The 20590-nt window shown below is 46.1% G+C and overlaps 1 protein-coding gene across 4 annotated transcripts in view; it reads left to right on the top strand.

Annotated features, from left to right (window-relative positions):
• Window positions 1-20590, top strand: part of Slc26a5 (solute carrier family 26 member 5) — a 54611-nt gene that overhangs the window by 26441 nt on the left and 7580 nt on the right. The window contains exons 3-11 of one of the 4 annotated variants that reach the window (XM_040735195.1): window positions 134-298; window positions 7567-7649; window positions 12424-12571; window positions 13763-13876; window positions 15146-15223; window positions 15893-15988; window positions 16177-16283; window positions 19104-19173; window positions 20146-20238. In XM_040735195.1, coding sequence (XP_040591129.1) covers window positions 134-298; window positions 7567-7649; window positions 12424-12571; window positions 13763-13876; window positions 15146-15223; window positions 15893-15988; window positions 16177-16283; window positions 19104-19173; window positions 20146-20238 — 954 coding nt within the window. Of the gene's footprint in view, window positions 1-133; window positions 299-3076; window positions 3230-7566; window positions 7654-12423; window positions 12572-13762; window positions 13877-15145; window positions 15224-15892; window positions 15989-16176; window positions 16284-19103; window positions 19174-20145; window positions 20239-20590 lie in introns of those variants that run through there. The other 3 variants (XM_040735196.1, XM_040735197.1, XM_040735198.1) reach the window with 3 other exon arrangements.

Here is a 20590-nt window from a genome sequence, read left to right as displayed (position 1 = left end):
AGTTAGCTGCCACAGGTACAAGTCCGGAGGACTAGGGAGCCACCTAGTGAAAACTTCACAAGGGTCCTGTTGATTGTCATTTCCTGACTCATCGTGCTATTTGTTTGTTTCTTTGTCATTTTAAAAACTGTAGTTTTGCCTAGGTGTCTGCAGGTTTGGATTTGTGGCCATATACCTCACGGAGCCTCTGGTGCGAGGCTTTACCACCGCGGCCGCTGTGCATGTGTTCACGTCCATGTTAAAGTACCTGTTTGGGGTTAAAACAAAGCGGTACAGTGGGATCTTTTCAGTGGTGTATGTAAGTAAGCAACCCCTGACTCCCTGCTGCTGTCCCCACACTCCACCCCTCTCTGCTTCTGGTCCTCTTCACCTTAGTGCTGTCGGGTGGGAGACGCAGTTTTTCTCAGGCTTTCGGAGAAGGGGGCTATAACCGTGGTTAAACCCTGAAGCCCGTGACACAGATATAGGATTCTCCCTGCTTCTGAAGGAGTTTGTTCTTAGGGCTTTGTTTGGGACTAATTGCACCAGTCACTCTAGCTAGCCGAAGAGACAGCCTTTAAGACCAAATTAGGGTGGGTGTTTTTTTCCTACACTAATAAATAACTTAAAGGTATAATAGGAAGCTGGGTGTGATGGTGCACATCTTTAATCCTAGCACTTTAGAGGCAGAAGCAGGCAGAACTCTATGAGTTTGAGGCCAGCCTGGTCTACAGAGTGAGTTCCAGGCCGGCCAGGGCTATATAGTGAGACCCTGTCTCAAAAATCAAACAAATAAAAGATGTAATAGGAAAGACATCAACTCTTAAAGGCTACTTATGCAAGCAGGGGGAAAAAAGCTACAAATGGTTTAACTAACAAGTAATCATCTTAATATAGTAAAACATGTACAGGCTATCCACAACAGAGAAAGTAAAAATTGTTTGCAACTGCGTAGTAAAAATAACTGACCAGGTCTAAGTTGATTATAGAAATTGACGACAAATCCTAAACATTCAACATTTTTTCACACAACACAATATAGCTGGAAACCATTAACAATATAGCTTCCCAAATCCTGAATGGGAACTGGAGAGATGTCTCAGCTGTTAAGAGATCTTGCTACTGTTGTGGGGTGCCAGAGTTAACACCCACATCAGGCAGCTTACGCTTGCCTCTGCCTCCAGATCCTGATGATTCAGCACCCTCTGGCTTCGCTGGGCGCAGACACACAGGAGCACACACATGCACGCACACACAAATTTACTTAAAAACAGAACAACAGCTACAAAACCTGTATGTTTAGAATCCAAGAGGACAACAAAGCATTTCTAAACACCCCTGAAGTACTTACAGCCAGTTGACAGTGAAATGGTAGAGGACATTTCGCTCCTTTGCAGGCCTTTCTTCACCAGCCCTGAGTTGAGTGACGAGCTGAGCAGACACAGCCTCGACTTGGGGCTGACAGTCCAATGGGAAGATAGTCATTGTGCAAGCATGTATTACTAACTCCATTAAGTGCTATAAGCGGGGACAGTATGGACACCCTTAGATTAGGGTTCGGGGACAGTCATTTTGAAGACGTGGCATTAAATTTGAACCCTCAGTTGATAATACTGGAATCAAACTGTAAGGATAGCCTACAAATTATTGATTTCTTGTGACAGCTGGAAATAGACCTCATTCTCTGAGACCTTAAATTGACGTGTCAGAGAAAATGCAGTCTGCACCCGCGTGGGCCCTGGACTTCCAGCCCACGTGTGTTGGGCTCTCCGCTCTGATGGGTTTCAGATGAAACGATTATAGTTGGGATATCCAGACCATAGCCCTAACATAAGTGGCTTTCTTCTCTAGCTCTCCTGGGCTTCCTTCGGAACATCCAAAGCCTGCCTAACTTCGCTGTCTCCGTCTCACAACAATTACTAAGTCCCATTTCAAAGCTTCACTGTGTATTGACCTCTTCGGTTTTCTGTGGGGTTGACCCTGAATCTTCCAGAACATTCACAACTCAGCCCCAAGGGCATTTTTCTGAATTTTATATGAACTACATTCCCATATCAGCATATCAAAAGTACCATAAGCCTTTCATGGTGGAGCATGCTAGTACTAACACTCCAGAGGAACATGAGTTCAAGGTCAGCCTGAACTCCATAGTGAGAGCTTGTTTCAAACAAAACGATGACAAACCTATAATGTTGTTGGATAAGAATTCTGAGTATAAACAAAACAACGACAAACCTATAATGTTGTTGGATAAGAATTCTGAGTATAAACAAAACGACGACAAACCTATAATGTTGTTGGATAAGAATTCTGAGTATAAACAAAACAACGACAAACCTATAATGTTGGGTAAGAATTCTGAGTATAAAGTTGAATGGTTATGATAAAGAAAATGCCTCCTAATCTGTAGAAGATACAAAGATAAATGCTTAAGCCTAAAACTTTTCAGTTTTTGTGCTGAGGGTTGAACCCAGGGCCTGGAGCGTGCTGCGTGTGTACCCCGCCGCTGGATTTTACACTAGCCCCCCCCCGCGCCTCTCTTTAAGTGTTGGCTCAGATGGAATTTTTGGAGCCTGATTTTTACTGTGGTAAAATACCCTGGACAAGAGGCCTGGCTGGAGGGCTCGGCAGCGAGTGCTTGCTGCCCTTGCAGAAGGCCGGGTTTCTCCCAGCACCGACGTGGCTCACACACCACCTGTAATTGCCTGTAACTCCAGTTCCGGGGCCCCTGATACCTTTTGATCTTGGTAGTCACACACACACACCCAGGCACACTACAGACTTATCAAACTAAACAAACACTTTACAACGCGTGTCTCATTCTTCACATTAGTCTTCACCGCACAGTGCTGTGGGATTAAGTGCATTTACTTTGCCATGCAACTGTGGTCGCCCTCCATTTCTAGAACCTCTCCAGCAGTCCAGATGGAGGCTTCCCACACATACAGCGGTCTCTCCCCATCCTGTCCTCTCGGCTCTGCTAGGCTGTGTCACGCTTGTCTCTGTGACTGCCTGTCTAGACGCCTCGCGAGTGTGGAGTCACGCACTACAGGAGCTGCTGCTTGGATGTAACCCTCCAGTGTTCACTGTGTTGCAGAGTACAGTTGCTGTGTTGCAGAATGTTAAAAACCTCAACGTGTGTTCCCTAGGCGTCGGCCTGATGGTTTTTGGTTTGCTGTTGGGTGGCAAGGAGTTTAATGAGAGATTTAAAGAGAAGCTGCCAGCACCTATTCCTCTAGAGTTCTTTGCTGTAAGTACATGCAAGATGGTGGCCTGCTCGGCCCCTGCGACTGCATGCACCTGTCCCTGCAAGGGACTCTGAAGCCGATGATAGCAGGAGGGCCCTCCCTCCACTCTGCAGAACAACTAACAAAACAGTAAAAATAAAAATGCATTAAAACATAAACATAGATGACTTTTAAAACCTAAGTGGAGATGTATTGCAAATTTTAACATTGGTTGTCTGTGAGAGTTGGGATTTGGAGGGATTTGTTTTTCTTAAGTTTTTTTCCATTATCTGTTTATTTTTTAAAGATCAAACATTATGCTGGGTGGGAGTGACTCTCACCTTTAATCCCAGCACTAGGCAGGCAGAGACAGGTCTGCTCTACATTGAGAGTTCCCCAGGACAGCAAGGGCTGCGCAGAGAAACCCTGTTTCTGGGGGGAAAAAAAGTACACGGCACCTTAATAGTCCATAGCTCTACTTGCCTTAATAAAGTGGCTTTCATTTGGAAAAGACAAAATTTCCCTAACTTTCTTCATTTTTTGATAGTTCTAAGATGAGAGAAATACCTTACAGTGTCATGTAAGTCAAGCCCAAATATCTCACAGCATATTCACGACTGTTTTGTAAAAGCATGCATGTATATTGAGATAAACAACACTATGTTCTTCAGTGACCACAATTACTTATTCATGGATGTGAACACGCAGTGAGCATTGCATAACCTTCAGCCTTGGAGTCACAGTGAACACTGCTCCTCACACCTCTCCACAGAGAACAACCGCAGAGCTCCCAGCTTTTGCGAAGATGAGACATAGTGAGAAGAACATGGTCTGAATGGATGTTCAAAGTGTGAGCTGCCTCCAGCCAGAAATCTGCACAGCCACATTGTCTCTCTGCACAGTCACACTGTCTGTCTGCACAGTCACACTGTCTGTCTGTCTGCACAGTCACACTGTCTGTCTGTCTGCACAGTCACACTGTCTGTCTGTCTGCACAGTCACACTGTCTGTCTGCACAGTCACACTGTCTGTCTGTCTGTACAGTCACACTGTCTGTCTGTACAGTCACACTGTCTGTCTGCACAGTCACACTGTCTGTCTGCACAGTCTCACTGTCTGTCTGCACAATCACACTGTCTGTCTGCACAGTCACACTGTCTGTCTGTACAGTCACACTGTCTGTCTGTACAGTCACACTGTCTGTGCACATACAGTCACACTGTCTGTCTGCACAGTCACACTGTCTGTCTGCACAGTCACACTGTCTGTCTGTCTGTCTGCACAGTCACACTGTCTGTCTGTCTGTACAGTCACACTGTCTGTCTGTACACACAGTCACACTGTCTGCACAGTCACACTGTCTGTCTGTCTGTACAGTCACACTGTCTGTCTGTACAGTCACACTGTCTGTACAGTCACACTGTCTGTCTGTACACACAGTCACACTGTCTGTCTGCACAGTCACACTGTCTGTCTGTCTGCACAGTCACACTGTCTGTCTGTACAGTCACACTGTCTGTGCACACACAGTCACACTGTCTGCACAGTCACACTGTCTGCACACACAGTCACACTGTCTGTCTGTACAGTCACACTGTCTGTCTGCACACACAGTCACACTGTCTGTCTGCACACACAGTCACACTGTCTGTCTGCACAGTCACACTGTCTGTCTGTCTGTACAGTCACACTGTCTGCACAGTCACACTGTCTGTGCACACACAGTCACACTGTCTGTCTGTCTGCACAGTCACACTGTCTGTCTGCACAGTCACACTGTCTGTCTGTACAGTCACACTGTCTGTCTGTACAGTCACACTGTCTGTCTATCTGCACAGTCACACTGTCTGTCTGTCTGTACAGTCACACTGTCTGCACAGTCACACTGTCTGTCTGCACAGTCACACTGTCTGTCTGCACAGTCACACTGTCTGTCTGTACAGTCACACTGTCTGTACAGTCACACTGTCTGTCTGTACACACAGTCACACTGTCTGTCTGTCTGCACAGTCACACTGTCTGTCTGTCTGCACAGTCACACTGTCTGTCTGTCTGCACAGTCACACTGTCTGTCTGCACAGTCACACTGTCTGTCTGTCTGTACAGTCACACTGTCTGTCTGTCTGCACAGTCACACTGTCTACACAGTCACACTGTCTGTCTGTCTGCACAGTCACACTGTCTGTCTGCACAGTCACACTGTCTGTCTGCACAGCCACACTCTTTCCTTATAGCCCTTAAAATCACAACCCCAGTGGATTCCCAAGTAGAAAGTTTGGTCCTCGCAAAGAATTATTTTTTTCAAAAAATAGTAGGTGTCGGCTATTGGTGCCTTTGATCCCAGCTCTTGGGTTGCCTACTAGGGAGGGCCACAATTTCAAGGCCAGTCTGGGGTACTAGGAGAAACTTGGTGGGTTTTTTTTAAATAGTTTTTCAAGATAGGGTTTCTCTGTGTAACAGCCCTGGCTGCCCTGGAACTCACTTTGTAGACCAGGGCTGGCCTTGAATTCATAGAGATCCACTTGCCTCTGCCTCACAAGTGCTGGGATTAAAGGTGTGCACCACCACAACTTGACAAGAGAACTTGCTTTTTAAAAGAAAAAAAAAACCCAGCATAATGAATGCAAATTTGATCCAAATTCAGAAGAGAGATGCTCCAGCCACAAAACCCTGTCGGGTAAGGCACAGAGAACTTGACCCTTTCCGTCCTCTTCCTTGCCCTAGTCTTCCAAACATGCAGCCAGTTATTTTTTCTTTCCCATTCTTCTGCGTTTGGAATCTGATTGGGGCTTCCTGAATGCTAGGACTGTGTCTGCCCCTGAGCTGCATGCTGGTCCTTTCTCAGAACTGAAAGGAAAAAGAGGCCATTTCTAACAATTTCAGACTCCTTATCTAGCTGGGATCGGGTGCAGAATTCCAGAATTCTTGGAAGAGCAAGAGGTGCAGGGCAGCTTTGCCAGGCAAAGGGCAGCAGTGCCTGATGAGGACGCAGTAAGTGATGCCGGTGGCCTTCCTGCCTCGGGTACCAGCTCTGCCCACTGCCCAGATGCCCTTTAAAGCACCTCATGTTCCCCAGGGAGTGGTTCTCCACAGCTACCACTGACGCTACAGTAATACCTTCATGTGCTTTTTAATGCAGGGGATAAGGACACTTGCTGACAAGCATGACAATCTGAATCCCATTCCCATGACCCAGGGGGTGGAAGAAGGAAACCGACTCCCAAAAGTTGACCTCTGACCTCTACATGCACAGTGTGGCATGCACTTTCACACAGTCACACACACACTCAATTATCAATAAAATGTACCCCCATACCCACCCACCCTCCAAAAAATTTGTCAAATAAACTTCTTGCCTATACATTCCACAGAGAAAAGAAAACATTCTTGTGAAGTTTGAGGACAGGGTCTCCATGACTCCTTTTAAGCATGAACTTTATTTTTTATTATAAATATGTTTTGAGTTTTGCATTCTGTGATACATCTCTTCATGCCAATAGGAAACAACGGTTTAGTAACCACCACATAAAATTGAGCCTTCAGGTACTTAAGCTATATTTGTTTTGTGAGTTTAAATATTCCAGGCATTCCTCCAGTCTGAGACACATAGCATTGGAGTCAGCAGATGTAACTGCCACAAACGTCACAGACACTGGGCCTGAGTCTGCTGTGGCTGACGGTACACAGACATGACTAGCAGTCATGCAAAGGCCCCTGCTGTAGAAGCTGCCCATACCTGGATCATGCCTTCCTTCTCTCTTGGATAGCCCGTTCCAAAGGGTCTGAAGGCAGCAGCTCCTGGGGATGTGGCCAGTAGCTGTCACCCTCTGTCATGCTCCTCTGCTTGGAGAGTTGTCTTTGTACCTCACATAAATCTAGGCCTTGGGAACACCGCTCTGGTGACATGCTCAAGAAGACTGTGAGCCACTCCAGGAGGCTTCTGGCCATGTTGATGCTGCCATCCATGAGACAGGGAGAGCAGTAGCAGGATTCTAAAGCCAAATGTGGGTTCATGGTGACAGGCTGACATTACCAGCCTCACCACACACATGCTGTGTCCTACACTCTTTCTACCTGCCCCAAACTCAAGGTCAATCCCAGTGATAGCCTCTTATGTGGAAGCCGACTAACCCAACACCTCAGCTGGGAACAGAAAACAAAGAAACTGACTGTAGGGCTCTTTGTAGGGCTGTAGAGCTCTTGTGTGGTAAAGTCACTGAAAGCTGGGTGGCAGCTGAAGATGCCCCTCCTAACGCTGAGAAGAGAGAATAGACTCCTGATCCACAGGTCCTCAGAGCCTTGATTTTGTGCTATGACAGCGCTTGGCTCCAAGGTGCACTTGTTTTTCTGTCTGTTGTAGGTGGTGATGGGAACTGGCATTTCCGCAGGGTTTAACTTACAAGAGTCCTACAGTGTGGATGTGGTTGGAACTCTTCCTCTAGGGTAAGAAAATAGTTTAAGAAGAGTGATTGAATATTCAAGAGATCTACTATCTCTGAATCTTCATGAAAAAAATCATCTTTTCTACATATCAAATAGCTGAGGGTGTGTGTGTGTGTGTGTGTGTGTGTGTGTGTGTGTGTTAAAAACACGTAACAACTGGATATGATGGTGTTCACCTTTAATTCCAGAATTTAGGAAGCAGAGGCAGGCAGATCTCTGTGAGCCTCAGGCCACTCTGGTCTATATAGCAGGCTCCAGGATGCCAGAACGATATAGTGAGACCCTGTCTAGTGGTAGGGAGTGGACATAGCAGGAAAAAGTTTAAAGATTTTTGTTTTGCATGTGTATGTGCATGTGTACATGTCCAGGTGTCAATTGAGGCCAGAAGAGGTCCTGGAGCTAGTGTTGCAGGAGACTGTGAGCCACTTGGCATGGTCCTGTAGTTGAAGGGAGACCCAAGACCAGTGAAAGGGGAAGACCCCACCTTCAGGAGTAAGCGGAATAGGCATGTGGGAAACAGGCTGTTGATTGACAGGAGTATTTATCTGGAGTTTGATTGACCTGAAGGGGTGGATTCAAGCCTATTCCCTGACGCTTACAAGAATATTTTAAGATTATGAAAAGAGATAAGCTTTAGATATGTTAGCATTCCCACTGTTTGTAATCTGTACTGAAATCCACATTGTAGAAAAGACAGTAGACTCATGCCTTTGGGAACACAAAATGATTCTGAGATGAAAGCATAAACACTCTCCCAGAGTGCTGGATCTATATATTAAACAGATGTTTTTTAGCACAATGAGAAGCTCCTTTATACTTAGAAGACAACCAAAGGAAATTTAAAATCTTGAGCTTGTGACTATGATAACAGTAGTCAGTGCTTAGCAGAGCTAGATTAATACCTTATCAGAACGCCATTAACTAATGTTAGAATCTGAACTTTTGAAGTGTTAGTATAGCAATAGCATAAAGAGGGAAAGAAATCTGAAATTTCTTGTTTATTTGTCTGTTTGTTTGGTTTGGGTTTTGGTTTTTTTGAGACAGGGTTTCTTTGTATAGCCCTGGCTGTCCTGGAACTCACTCTGTAGACCAGGCTGGCCTTGAACTCAGATATCCACCTACCTCTGCCTCCTGAATGCTGGGATTAAAAGTGTCCACCACCACACCTCACTTCATTTTTTTAATACCTTAAATCACCTTCTTATCACAACTTATGACCTCAGAACATTAGAACTTGATTTTGTATTCTGTCCATTATCTCACACTGACTCTCTAACAGTGAGTCCTTTGAATAGAGTCAGAAGATAATGCTATTCAGTTACTAGTTACAAAAGCTTAATTAAATGAGAAAGTCTAACATGTAGATTTCTCCTTTAAATGAACGGAACAAAATCTGCTGGTAGGTCTGCATCCGTGCCCGGGTACTCCTCCGTGATGCCTCCTTTCCTTCCCTATGGCACTGTAGAGGACGGGCTGCCCTCCTCCCCCATGGGAGGTAAACTTTAAAGGAAGACAATAATCTTACCTCCTGAAGCTTGACTACCCAGAAAACGCATCCTGTTGAAACTTACTCAAAAGCAAGCAGTGGTTCAAATGTACTCCCAGCATGTGGGAAGCTGTGGTTAATGTGAAGACAAGTTTGGGGTCAGCCTGGGCTACACAGTGAGCTGGACCCAACTAACAGTTGGGGCCTGGCTGACATCTTTCCTCATGGCATCTCCAGCAGAACAGCCAACTCCTTTTACATGAGGGGAAAGAAAAGGATTTCCCAAACCGTGTTAGGACTCAAGAACATCACTTTCTACACATTCTGTCAGTAAAATGAGTTACAGCTTCTTTTGGACACTATCACCAAAGCAGCTAATAGTTTAAACAAAAAGAACAAGAAACAGAAATAAAGCAGCACAGGTCCATGTTGCTCAGTTTCAGAGAGATTTATTTGGTCATCACAGCAGGTAAGACATGGTAGCAGAAGTATGCACTAACTCCCCCTGGAAGCTGAGAGCCAGAGGTGCAGATGACCTTCAAGGTCCTTCCCCTGTTAACCTGTTCCTCTATCCAGGCCAACCTCCTAAAGGCTCGTGCCGAGAACTGGGGACTGAGGGTTCAAAGCATGAGCTATGGGGACATTGCACAGTCAAACCATCACAGCTTCTTGTGCATTGGACTCAGAGGCCTCCTGCAGGGAAACTGACCTGGCTACACATTTCTTGGTATCACAAGGTTTCCTCTCGAATTTTGGTGGAAGCCCCAGTGATCTGTCACTATTGCATTCCGCATGTCTGCAAAACCAGCACCATATACTTAACACCAAATGGTGCTGCGGGCCTTAAGTAATAGCTGGGGTTGAATGGCCCACAGCGACAGTGACCTGTGCGTGCCTGCACAGCTGGACTTGGTAAAACATTTTGCTAGATAGCCCTTTTTCTGAAGGACACCCCTTCATCTCTCCCTTTGAAATGGAAGTTTCAAATAAATTTGTATTCTTATACTTGGGGCCTCTGGGAGAGGGGTCTCGTTCTCAAGGCAGCTTTCCTATTGCCCCGCCTCATGATCCCTGGCTTCTCTTTAATGGCAAGAATCTCTATACCAACATGCTTTATCCGGAACAGCCCTAAATGTGCTCTCTGTCCTTTCCTGGCCATCCTGCTCATTTGTTTATCTAAATTCTCACTACCTGGCTGAAAGAAGCAAGCAGTAACCATGCCACATCTGAAATGTTACACTGTCTTGAAGTTTCCTCCACCAAATCAACTAGCCCGTTAACTTTTTCCTTCCTCCTCATTCACATCTTCAGGACGTGGACCCAAGCATCCAGCTTCTTTGCCAAATATAACACAAATCATTAAAGATCTTGTTCCCATCTGAAACCTCATGAGCTCATATTCACATTTCTACCCACATTTTGGACTTCCAAACTCCGAGCAGAAACAACCAAGAAGCTCTCATTAGCGTTCTAGGGTTTATCAAACCCACGGCTTCAAACTCTTCCATACCCCTCCTCAAAGTCATCTCTAAGGACCTGAGAGGCACAGAGTCAGGTCTGTCTCAGTGACAACCCCATTTCTTGCATACTTTGTAACTGTGACCAAATTACCTGGAAGAACCAACGTAAGGAAGCAGAGAATTGTTTTGTTCCTTCCCGTCCACCATAGTGGGACGGGTATGGCAAACGGGCTCCATCCACAAGAGCAGGAGACAATAACTTCTCACGTCATGGGTGAGGAAGCAGAGAGCCCAGGCCAGAACCAGGGATGGAGATAGCTTTCAAAGGCCTGTCCTAGTGACCTACCTCTGCTGACCAGGCCTGACTCCTAAAGGTGCAAGTGGGGCATGAGCCTGTGGGATACATTGTGTACACAAGTCAAAAGATCAGATCTGGAGGCCAGCCTGGATTCAGTAGGAGACACATCTAGATGGACGAATCAGCTGCACCCACAAGTGTGAGAGGAATGGGGGCAGCTGCGTCTGAAGCCAGCTACTGTGCTGGTCAATATGTCCTCATAAATAGACCTTGAAGGGCCCAGAAAGTGGCAGTTGACTGGTAAGAAACCCCAGGGTCACTTTCTTGAACTCATTTCAAAACATATCCTGTACTGGTATCCTATATTCCAAGCCTAAATCAGCTGCCAGGCTGTCCATCTCTGTAGTCAGACCTCCAGGTTTGTCCTTCTGGTCTACCTTGGGAAAAAAATCACTTCACACCTGAAAGTATCCTTTTTTTAACCTATAATTTGGAATATTGATGGCCCCTCTGAAATAGGCCATTTCAGAAAGGGAGAAGAGAGTTTATGTAAAAACTAACCTATACTTAACAGGCATCATGTCCCTCTCCTCCCTCCCATCCCTTTCCTTACCTCAGGATTTGAAATGTACTTCTGACCTTGCGTCACAGTGTGAAAACATTGGTGGAGAAAGGCAAGCTGTTCATGCTCTTGTGTTCTTGATTGAAGAACTAATTGGACTTACACAGTTATGACCTTGTGCCTTGTCTGTGAAGTCAGGGCTATAGTGGTGCCTCATTCACAGACCATGAGAAATAGTTAAGTCAGCATAGAACCCAGCACAGAGGACCACACACAGGAGAACGGGATAGTTGGTTTACATAGCAAGTAAGTGAACGCTACCATTACTTAGCCCAGTGCCTTGAAATGAGTGAGATGTCTCTGCAAATGCCCACTGTCCCTTCCCTTATAACACTGTAGGGACTCCCTACCATGTTACTGTTAGGACAGGCGTTCCAGACTACAAGCTGAAGTTTCCAGAAGTCATACCTTGGCTCCTCCAGTTTCCATGCGAGGCCCAAGGAGTAGTTCCTTCTCTTTTCCGTGTTAGATCTCAACCAAAGGGACCGTGACACCACAAGAGCAGAGGGGAGACATGAATTTGTTACCGAGCATCAGTTCTCCACTGAAGCAGGGCTCACCCAAAACTCTCTCCACCCCAAGCCTGGCTCAGATGTCTGTGGCATCTGAACACTCCAGCAACCTGTCCTCATCCTAGTCTCACCCACACCTGCCTCCGGGTATGAGGCTACTCTACTATCAATACCTCACTTGGCACCTGATCTATACAGGTAACCCATCCCATAGGAAGCCAGCATGGACCAGGAAAGACCTTGGGCAGCAGAAGGACCCTTCTTATTGCCACACAAGAACCAACAAGTCCCTGAGCACTTGTTTGCAGATAATGCCACTCTCCCATGTTCTGCCCCACTCTGTGTGTTCACCCCCAGTGCTCACGCTCTTGCGTTAAAGTCACCTTGGCTTTTCAGACTACTTCCTCCCGCCAACCCGGACACCAGCCTCTTCCACCTCGTGTATGTTGATGCCATTGCCATAGCCATCGTTGGATTTTCAGTGACCATCTCCATGGCCAAAACCCTGGCAAATAAGCATGGCTACCAGGTTGATGGCAACCAGGTAAAAATTGTCTGTTTCCATGGATGTTTCACTGGGGTGCAAGCACCAAGCTCTGCTGGAGACAGCAAAGGGACCAGCTTAGTATGAAAGCCTTTATTCTGGGGATGGACATAATTGAAGCGTGTATTTATCTGACACTGCAATATACTCCTCCCTGCTTCCCTCCCTCCCTCCTTCCCTCCCTCCCTCCTCCCTCCCTCCTCCCTCCCTCCTTCTCTCCCTCCCTCCTTCCCTCCCTCCCTCCCTCCTTTTCTCCCTCCCTCCCTCCCTCTCTCCCTCCCTAATTCCCCCTTTTCCTTCCTTCTTTCTTCCACCGCTGTTGCATACCAGTTCTCACACTGGGGCTAACCGGGAACTTATTACATGGTCCAGGCTGACCTCAAACTCACAATTCTCCTGCTCCGGTTTTCTGAGGGCTGCCTCCTTTCATAACATAGCTGAGAGTGGGTTTTGAATCCAGACACTATGATCTGTAATCTTGCTATAGTATCTATTTTAGCACAATGTGTTTTTTTCACATTTTATGGCAGATTCTTCTCCTATATTACAAAATAGCAAATCTTACCATAGAATGAGAATCCTTTCTGAGAAAGGTCAAGCAAATACTTCTTTTTTTAGTTATTTAATTTTTTGAGACAGAGTCTCAAACTTGTGGTACCCTGCCTCAGCCTCTAGAGTGCTGAGGTTATAGGGCATGGGACTGTATGTACCTGCATGTGTCTAAAAGAACTGGATGTTCCACATTTAATAAAATCAACCTAGAAATCCCAAAATAGCACTTAGAGCAGGACTCACAGGTCCTGAGAAGGCACTGATGTGCATTTCTTCATGAGCAGCAGGCCAGACATCTAAAAGATGCCAGTAATCATGCATCCAGAACTTTCTCTTTTGAATAGTTTATTTTTTTCAGTTTTTTGCAACCCTTTTTAAAAGCCCTGCTTGTAGAGAGAGTGGGTTTTGGAAACAGGGAGCAGGTGGGAAGCAGAGCATTTATCTTCAGCACAGTAAAAATCCAGCCTTCCTCCCACTGTACAATATGCCCTAATTCCAACTTTGAACTCATGCTGAAGAAACAACATTTGCAAAGTGAAGGGGGACAGCCGGCACCGCAGAGGGTGTGTATCTAATGCACCCTGGCCCTCCCCAAGAGTGACCTATCTGTCACCTTTTCTTTGTTCCCACATGGAAAAGGAGCTCATCGCCTTGGGGATCTGCAACTCCATCGGATCTCTCTTCCAGACCTTTTCAATTTCATGCTCCTTGTCTCGAAGCCTTGTTCAGGAGGGCACAGGAGGGAAGACACAGGTGTGTACACAACAGTCCTCTAAGAACTGGTGAGCTCGGTGCTGATTAGATGTCAAGAAATAGATGTCAATTTCTTGGTTCTGTTCTGTTTCCAAATAAAGCTACTCTGCCTGAAGATCCATGCTATGTAGCAAATCAGAGAAAGGCGTGATTGGTGGAAGCAAATCACACACACGCACACACACGCACACACACACATACACACACGCACGCACATACACACACGCACATACACACGCACACGCACACACACGCACATACACACGCACACGCACACACACGCACACACATACACACACGCACACACACGCGCGCACACACACATACACACACATACACACACGCATGCACACACATACACACACACGCATGCACACACACACACACACGCACACACACACGCACACACATACACACGCACGCACACACATACACACACGCACACACACACACACACGCATGCACACACATACACACACACGCATGCACACACATACACACACGCACACACACATACACACACATACACACACGCGCGCGCACACACACGCGCGCGCGCACACGCGCACACAGAATCTATAGAAAAGAGGTATATTCTCCAGTTAAATTGGAAGTTATATGACACTCCACTTGCTACAGTACACCTTAAATATTCAGACATGAGCTTTTTCTGCAAGGCCTGGACTGAGTGTGGCTTTGAGGCTAGCTCCATCCCTTGGAATGTTCACAAAATGATGGAAGTATTTATTCTTTGCAACCATTCAGCATGGCCACCATTAACAACATGTGGCTCTTGAGCGCCTGAAATGTGGCTATACAACCAAGACCTTTCATTTTCATTTTTAAAGACTGAATTCATGGCATGCAGCCACCATATTGGACAGCAAATGCTAGTCCCAACTCTTCTGTTCCTGGGTCTCAGGTTGGCGCCCAGTGTCTTTCTCCACCTCTGACAAGAGCATTTGGCCAGTTCAGTTGTGCTTTTTAAGCTGTAAGAAGAGGGGGCGAGAGGTATAGGTCAGAGGTGATGAGCTGGTGCTGTAAGTTCCCGCAATGCTTTGGAAGACTTCTTCAAATCAGCGTGTTCTTGATTTTCCTGTGCTGAAAGTGGCCACGTGTAGACCATCTGTGCCGCTTCTGACACTGGTCTAACCCCCCTCATGAGCTTCTGATGCTGGTCTAACCCCCCCATGTGCTTCTGACACTGGTCTAACCCCCCCCCATGTGCTTCTGACGCTGGTCTAACCCCAAGTGTCTTCTCTCACGCAGCTTGCAGGCTGTCTGGCCTCCCTAATGATTCTTCTGGTCATATTAGCCACAGGATTCCTCTTTGAGTCCCTGCCCCAGGTGTGTATCGTGGCTTGATGGGAAGGTTCCTTCTAGTCTGCTCATGTTTTTGTGGCTATCTTGGAAGCTGGTTGTTTTTGGTTTTTTCCTCTTTTTATTGTGGCTTCATCTGGGTAGTATGGGAAAGGGCCATGGGGAGGCCAGATTCTGTCCATCTATGTACTGATAGTTGCATAGCCTTGACCTCCTGGTCAGTTTCTTTATCTGCAAAGGAACTTGTGGCCTGACTGACCCCCACCCCACCCCAGACACTTTCTGCCTTTGACCTTCACTAAAATTCTGAGATGACCTACAACAGGACATTTGCTGACTGTAGTTAATCTAAGGGAAATCAGAAAAAAATGAAGTCATAAGGAGAGAAACCAAAACAGAAATCATTCTTATAGTCACAAATTTTATCTGGGGCGTCTCAGCTGCCACGCAGACTTCCTGGTAGGACATACACCTGGGTTTCCAGGGCCCATTATAAATGACCAAATGCTAGGAGTCTCGGTGCCCATAACTTCAAAGGTGCCCTTAGTGCCCGGCGCAGAGAGGTAGGTCAGTAGGTGGGAACGGCAGGAAGACGGGGAGGCCAGAGAGGAGGCTCTGTGGCCGCGGTGAAGGAGCAGGGGTGTCCGCACTCTGTGGCCGCGGTGAAGGAGCAGCGGTGTCCCTACTGTGCTGCAGGCTGTGCTCTCCGCCATTGTGATTGTCAACTTGAAAGGGATGTTCATGCAGTTCTCAGATCTGCCCTTCTTCTGGAGAACCAGCAAAATAGAGCTGGTGAGTAAAGGCAGCTGCTAGTCACAGGCCAGCAGCCACCAGCGGTGTGAATAAAATGCGAGAAAGACGCTAATGCACTTAATTGCTGTGTTATTCCCGTGAGGCATGCATGTGTGTGTATGTGCATGTGTGTATTTCTCATGGATCTGTTAACATGGTTCTCTAGAAGCGTTTCACCTTTTCTGTAGACCATCTGGCTTACCACCTTCGTGTCTTCCCTGTTCCTGGGGCTGGACTATGGGCTGATCACTGCTGTGATCATTGCCCTGCTGACTGTGATCTACAGGACACAGAGGTGAGTGTCTGGCTGAAATTATAACGTGACTGGAAGAAGGACCTCATGGTAGGACACATACCGGGCATGTTGAAGGCTCCGAATTCAAGCCCCGATACCTGAGGGGTGGGGGTGGGGGTAAAAGAAGCCCTCATGGTTGTGTCAGATGCTCTGCCACATCACAGCTAAAGAAGACGCGGTGGTGGTCGTGTTCCTGGAGTCCGCTTCCACCCTCGTTCCTGCCAGCCCGACACAGGCTTGCACTGGCTTGTTCGCCCTCCTTTGAGTCAATCACAGTAGAGCAACAACGGGGCCAAACACTGACACTGCTTTCACAGGCTTTTGGCTGCCCCTCCACTTTGAGCCCCCGCGTCCTTTTATCGATTCTTCCTGGTGGGAAACCGAGTCCACTGGGGAAGGTAGAAATAACCTTTCAAAACAAGAACCTTACGTGAGAGTAAGGGGCGCAGGCACAGGGGCGCAGGCACACTCCAGGGGTACCACCGCTCAGCTGAGGGCAGCACCCTTCCCACCTGAAATACAAAAGGCACTCTACCTGTACTTATAAGTCACAAGTGGTCCTTAAGTCTGAAAGGCCCCTGGGGGGGGAAGGATTGAGGAATGTTAACCCTTTACCTGCAGAATGCCCGGTGCTCCTGATGTCTAGGTAGGAAGTGAACATTTCCATTCTTGAAATGACACAAAAGAAATATGCTAAGAACACATGATCTAAATTGAGAATGGAATTAACTACTTTTATTAACAAATTTTGACACTGTTGTCCATTTTTCTCTTTACATTTTATGTCTAGAAGTATTTTCGTCTGCATGTATGTCTGTGCACTCTGTGTATGCCCAGTGCCTATGGAGAACAGAGAAGGCTGTTGGATGCCCTGCAATTGGAATTGCAGATAGTCGTGAGCTGACTTGTGGGTGCTGGGAATTGAACCTGGGTCCTCTAGAAGAGAAGATAGTGCTCTTAACCACTGAGCTATCTCTGTCCAGTCCCATTGTCCATTTTTTCTTAACGAAGTTTCCCCCCATTGTTATACAGTCTCTTATTAGAATACAGAGGAGCTGTCTGTCTCAGAGCTCTGGTAAATGTGTTTAAGGATACCTAAGGAGCCGAGAGTGTAGCTCTGAGGAGGGGCAGATGCTTTCTAGACACGAGGACCCAGCCCAGTCCTCAGCTCCAAAACTAACAAGATCTATGTCCTCTGACAAACAGCAGAATAGAGTCTAAGATGTAAACATCTTCTTGATTTCTTATCAAGGCTGTTCTTCTTTTTGTTTCCTTAATGATATACTTCTCTGTCTCCCTCAAATAACTAGACTTGAGTTTATGTCCCATCCTTTCTGATTTTCCTGGAATTTTACAGGTTGGCATTTGAGAGACCATCACTCAAAATACCTGTTTATTCTCAGTTGCTCCTTATTCTATAATTAGGGCACACTTCCACGAGTCAGCTACTCGCCATTCGTGTCCGTGTTGTCTTAGCGAGGGTTCTATGGCTCTGATGAACCCCATGACTGACCAAAGAGCAAGCTGGGGAGGAAAGGGTCTATTTGACTTATGCTTCTCCATTCTAGTCCATCACTGGAGGAAGTCAGGACAGAAACTCAAATAGGTAGGAACCTGGGTGCAAGCGTTGATGCAGAGGCCATGGAGGGGTGCTGCTTACTGGTTTGATCCCCATGACTTGCTCAGCCTGCTTTCTCCTATAAAAGGATCACCAGCCCAGGGATGGCCCCACCCTCCATGGGCTGGGCCCTCCCCAACCTATCCCTAATTAAGAAAATGACTTACCTACAGCCTGCTGTTATGGAGGCATTTTCTGAAAGGAGGTGAGACTATCACGTTGCCATAAAACTATTCAGAACAGGTATGCTCCCAGAACTCGGGTTCCCTCAGAGCACAGCCCAGAGGAGAAGTCTTTCAACAAGCCATCCCTAAGCATCTTTTCCATGAACTGCAATGGGGTCTTTCCTTCACCTACAGTTTAGTCAGCTTTGTAAAGTGTGATAAATAATTATAATCTTCCTTGAGCTGATGTATGCTGAGATTCTGCTGCTCTACCACAGGCAGACTAGGCTCTCAAGCTGTTGCAGTCAATAAAAACAATTGTCTTCCCCTGAGGGTGACAGACATGTAATAATGGTAATACTGATGTGGATATGATAATGAGATAGGAGTGGCAGCAAGTGATTATAGTGTTACACGTTTAGCTCATTGTAGAGATCAAAGCGTTATGTCATTCCTTCCATACAACCCAATGACTGTTAGCATCCCCATTCCACACATGGAGAAACTCAGTCCTGCGGTGACTGGGAAGCTTACTCAAGTCACAGCATGTGATGAGAAAATGATCTAAATATGGTTTTTCATGGATCTAGAGGCTGGTTCTTTTTGTTTCGGTTTTTTATGGTTTTTGAGACAGAGTTTCTCTGTGTGCAGCCCTGGCTGTCCTGGAACTCACTCTGTAGCTTGAACTCACAGAGGTCTGCCTGCCTCTCTGCCTCCTGAGTGTTGTACACCACTGCTGGCTTTAAAGGCTGATTCTTAGGAATTTTATCATCTTCATAAAATTAGAACATAAAGCTATGCAGGCTGCAGTATGTGTAGCAGGCTGTGACAATCAGCAAATAAAACCTACAGATATGGAGAGAGGGGGGGGAGAGAGAGAGGGAGAGAGAGAGAGAGACGTCCTTGTTCCCGGCATCCAATGACCCCTGTTGGAATCAGTAGGCTCTAAGCCTGCATAGAAGGAGTGTCCAAGCATTCCGGGGTACAGGGTAGCCCTTCCCTCATTTGCCTGTAACTGCTCCTTCCTTTTCTCTACAGCCCGAGCTACAAAGTCCTGGGACAGCTCCCCGACACGGATGTGTACATTGACATAGATGCATATGAGGAGGTAGGGCCTTTTCTAACACCTTCCATGAGTATAAGCGTGTGATGGGAGTCGCTGAGTGATGCTTCTGGCCGTGGTGAAAGAGAGAAGGGAAGAGAGACCTAGTGAGGGGTGTGAGGTCACAGCTTCCATTCAGGGTTGGGACTCAGTTTTGTGCTTTATTAATACCTAACATATCTAGGGTATATTAATTACCCTACTTCCTAATGTTCACTTTTAATGAGAATGGGAATATAGAGTTCACATTATAAAAACCCTGAAGTTGAGGGCGCTTTGTATGTGCGTGGTTTTCTTTTGAAGGGTTTGAAGCCATGTTAAGATCCAGGTGGTGGGACAATGACACTCTCCCACTTCATCGTTAATAGTTAAAATTAGAGCCTCAGAGATCCTTGATTTTAATGTTTTTGTCATCTATAGAATCTCAAAGGCTTTACAAAATCTTTGAAAACCATTTCATTTGTTTTCTGCTTGGGGAAAAAAATGAGATTCACTATAAAGTGTTAGGATATGAGCCTAGTGTTAGGATATTTTTCTTCTAAATCACTAAGCTCTAAATAGCAATTTTGGGTTCCATGAATTCTCAAGAAAATATTCACTCTGCTTTATTTGAGTTGAATTGTGGCTCAAGCCAAGTAAATGTGTGTTCTCCTCACTCGCCAGCAGGCCCCGCCTGGCAAAAGCCCAGCCTTGCTTCTGTTTTCTTCTCTCCAGATCTTCTCTGTGTTTAATGGTTTCTTAAAAGTGAAGCAAAGACTGTCTTGTAAAGTAAATGGGAGAATGTGTGTTTCTAAGTTTTCAAATGAGGTGTGGCAGTCAGTCATGTGGTCCCTGGCCCCTGGTGAGGAACACGATTTTATCTAAACATGGTGAGAGGACCTCACTAGAGTTCTCCTTCCTGTTGGGGGAGAAGCTGACTGCAGTTGTGATTCTGAAATATATACCCAGTGTTAAACTCATCAATGTTTTACCTCTCAGGTGAAAGAAATCCCTGGAATAAAAATATTCCAAATAAATGCCCCAATTTACTATGCAAACAGTGACTTGTACAGCAACGCATTAAAAAGAAAGGTGAGCTACTTTTCTTTACTCATTAAGAGTGATAAATAAAATAAAAACAAACTTCCTTTTTAATTAGAAATTAAAATTTGATTCTGAGAGGGCATAGTGGGTTGAAAGAGACTGAAGGATCACCCCTCCGCCTTGGTATACCTAAGCACACAGAAAGTTTACTGTTTACACTTTTGTTTTCTTTCTTTCTTTCTTTCTTTCTTTCTTTCTTTCTTTTGTTTTTTAATTTTTGTTTTTCAAGAGAAACCCTGGCTGTCCTGGAACTCACTCTGTAGACCTCTTGAACTCATAGAGATCTTCCTGCCTCTGCCTCCCTAGTGCTGGGATTAAAAGTGTGTGCCATCACTGCCCT

This window comes from Mesocricetus auratus, unplaced genomic scaffold, assembly GCF_017639785.1.
Source record: "Mesocricetus auratus isolate SY011 unplaced genomic scaffold, BCM_Maur_2.0 Super-Scaffold_100043, whole genome shotgun sequence".
In the NCBI taxonomy this organism is placed as follows: Eukaryota; Metazoa; Chordata; class Mammalia; order Rodentia; family Cricetidae; genus Mesocricetus; species Mesocricetus auratus.
The sequence above is the reverse complement of the archived record's forward strand: the minus strand, read 5'-3'. Positions and strand labels throughout refer to the sequence as shown.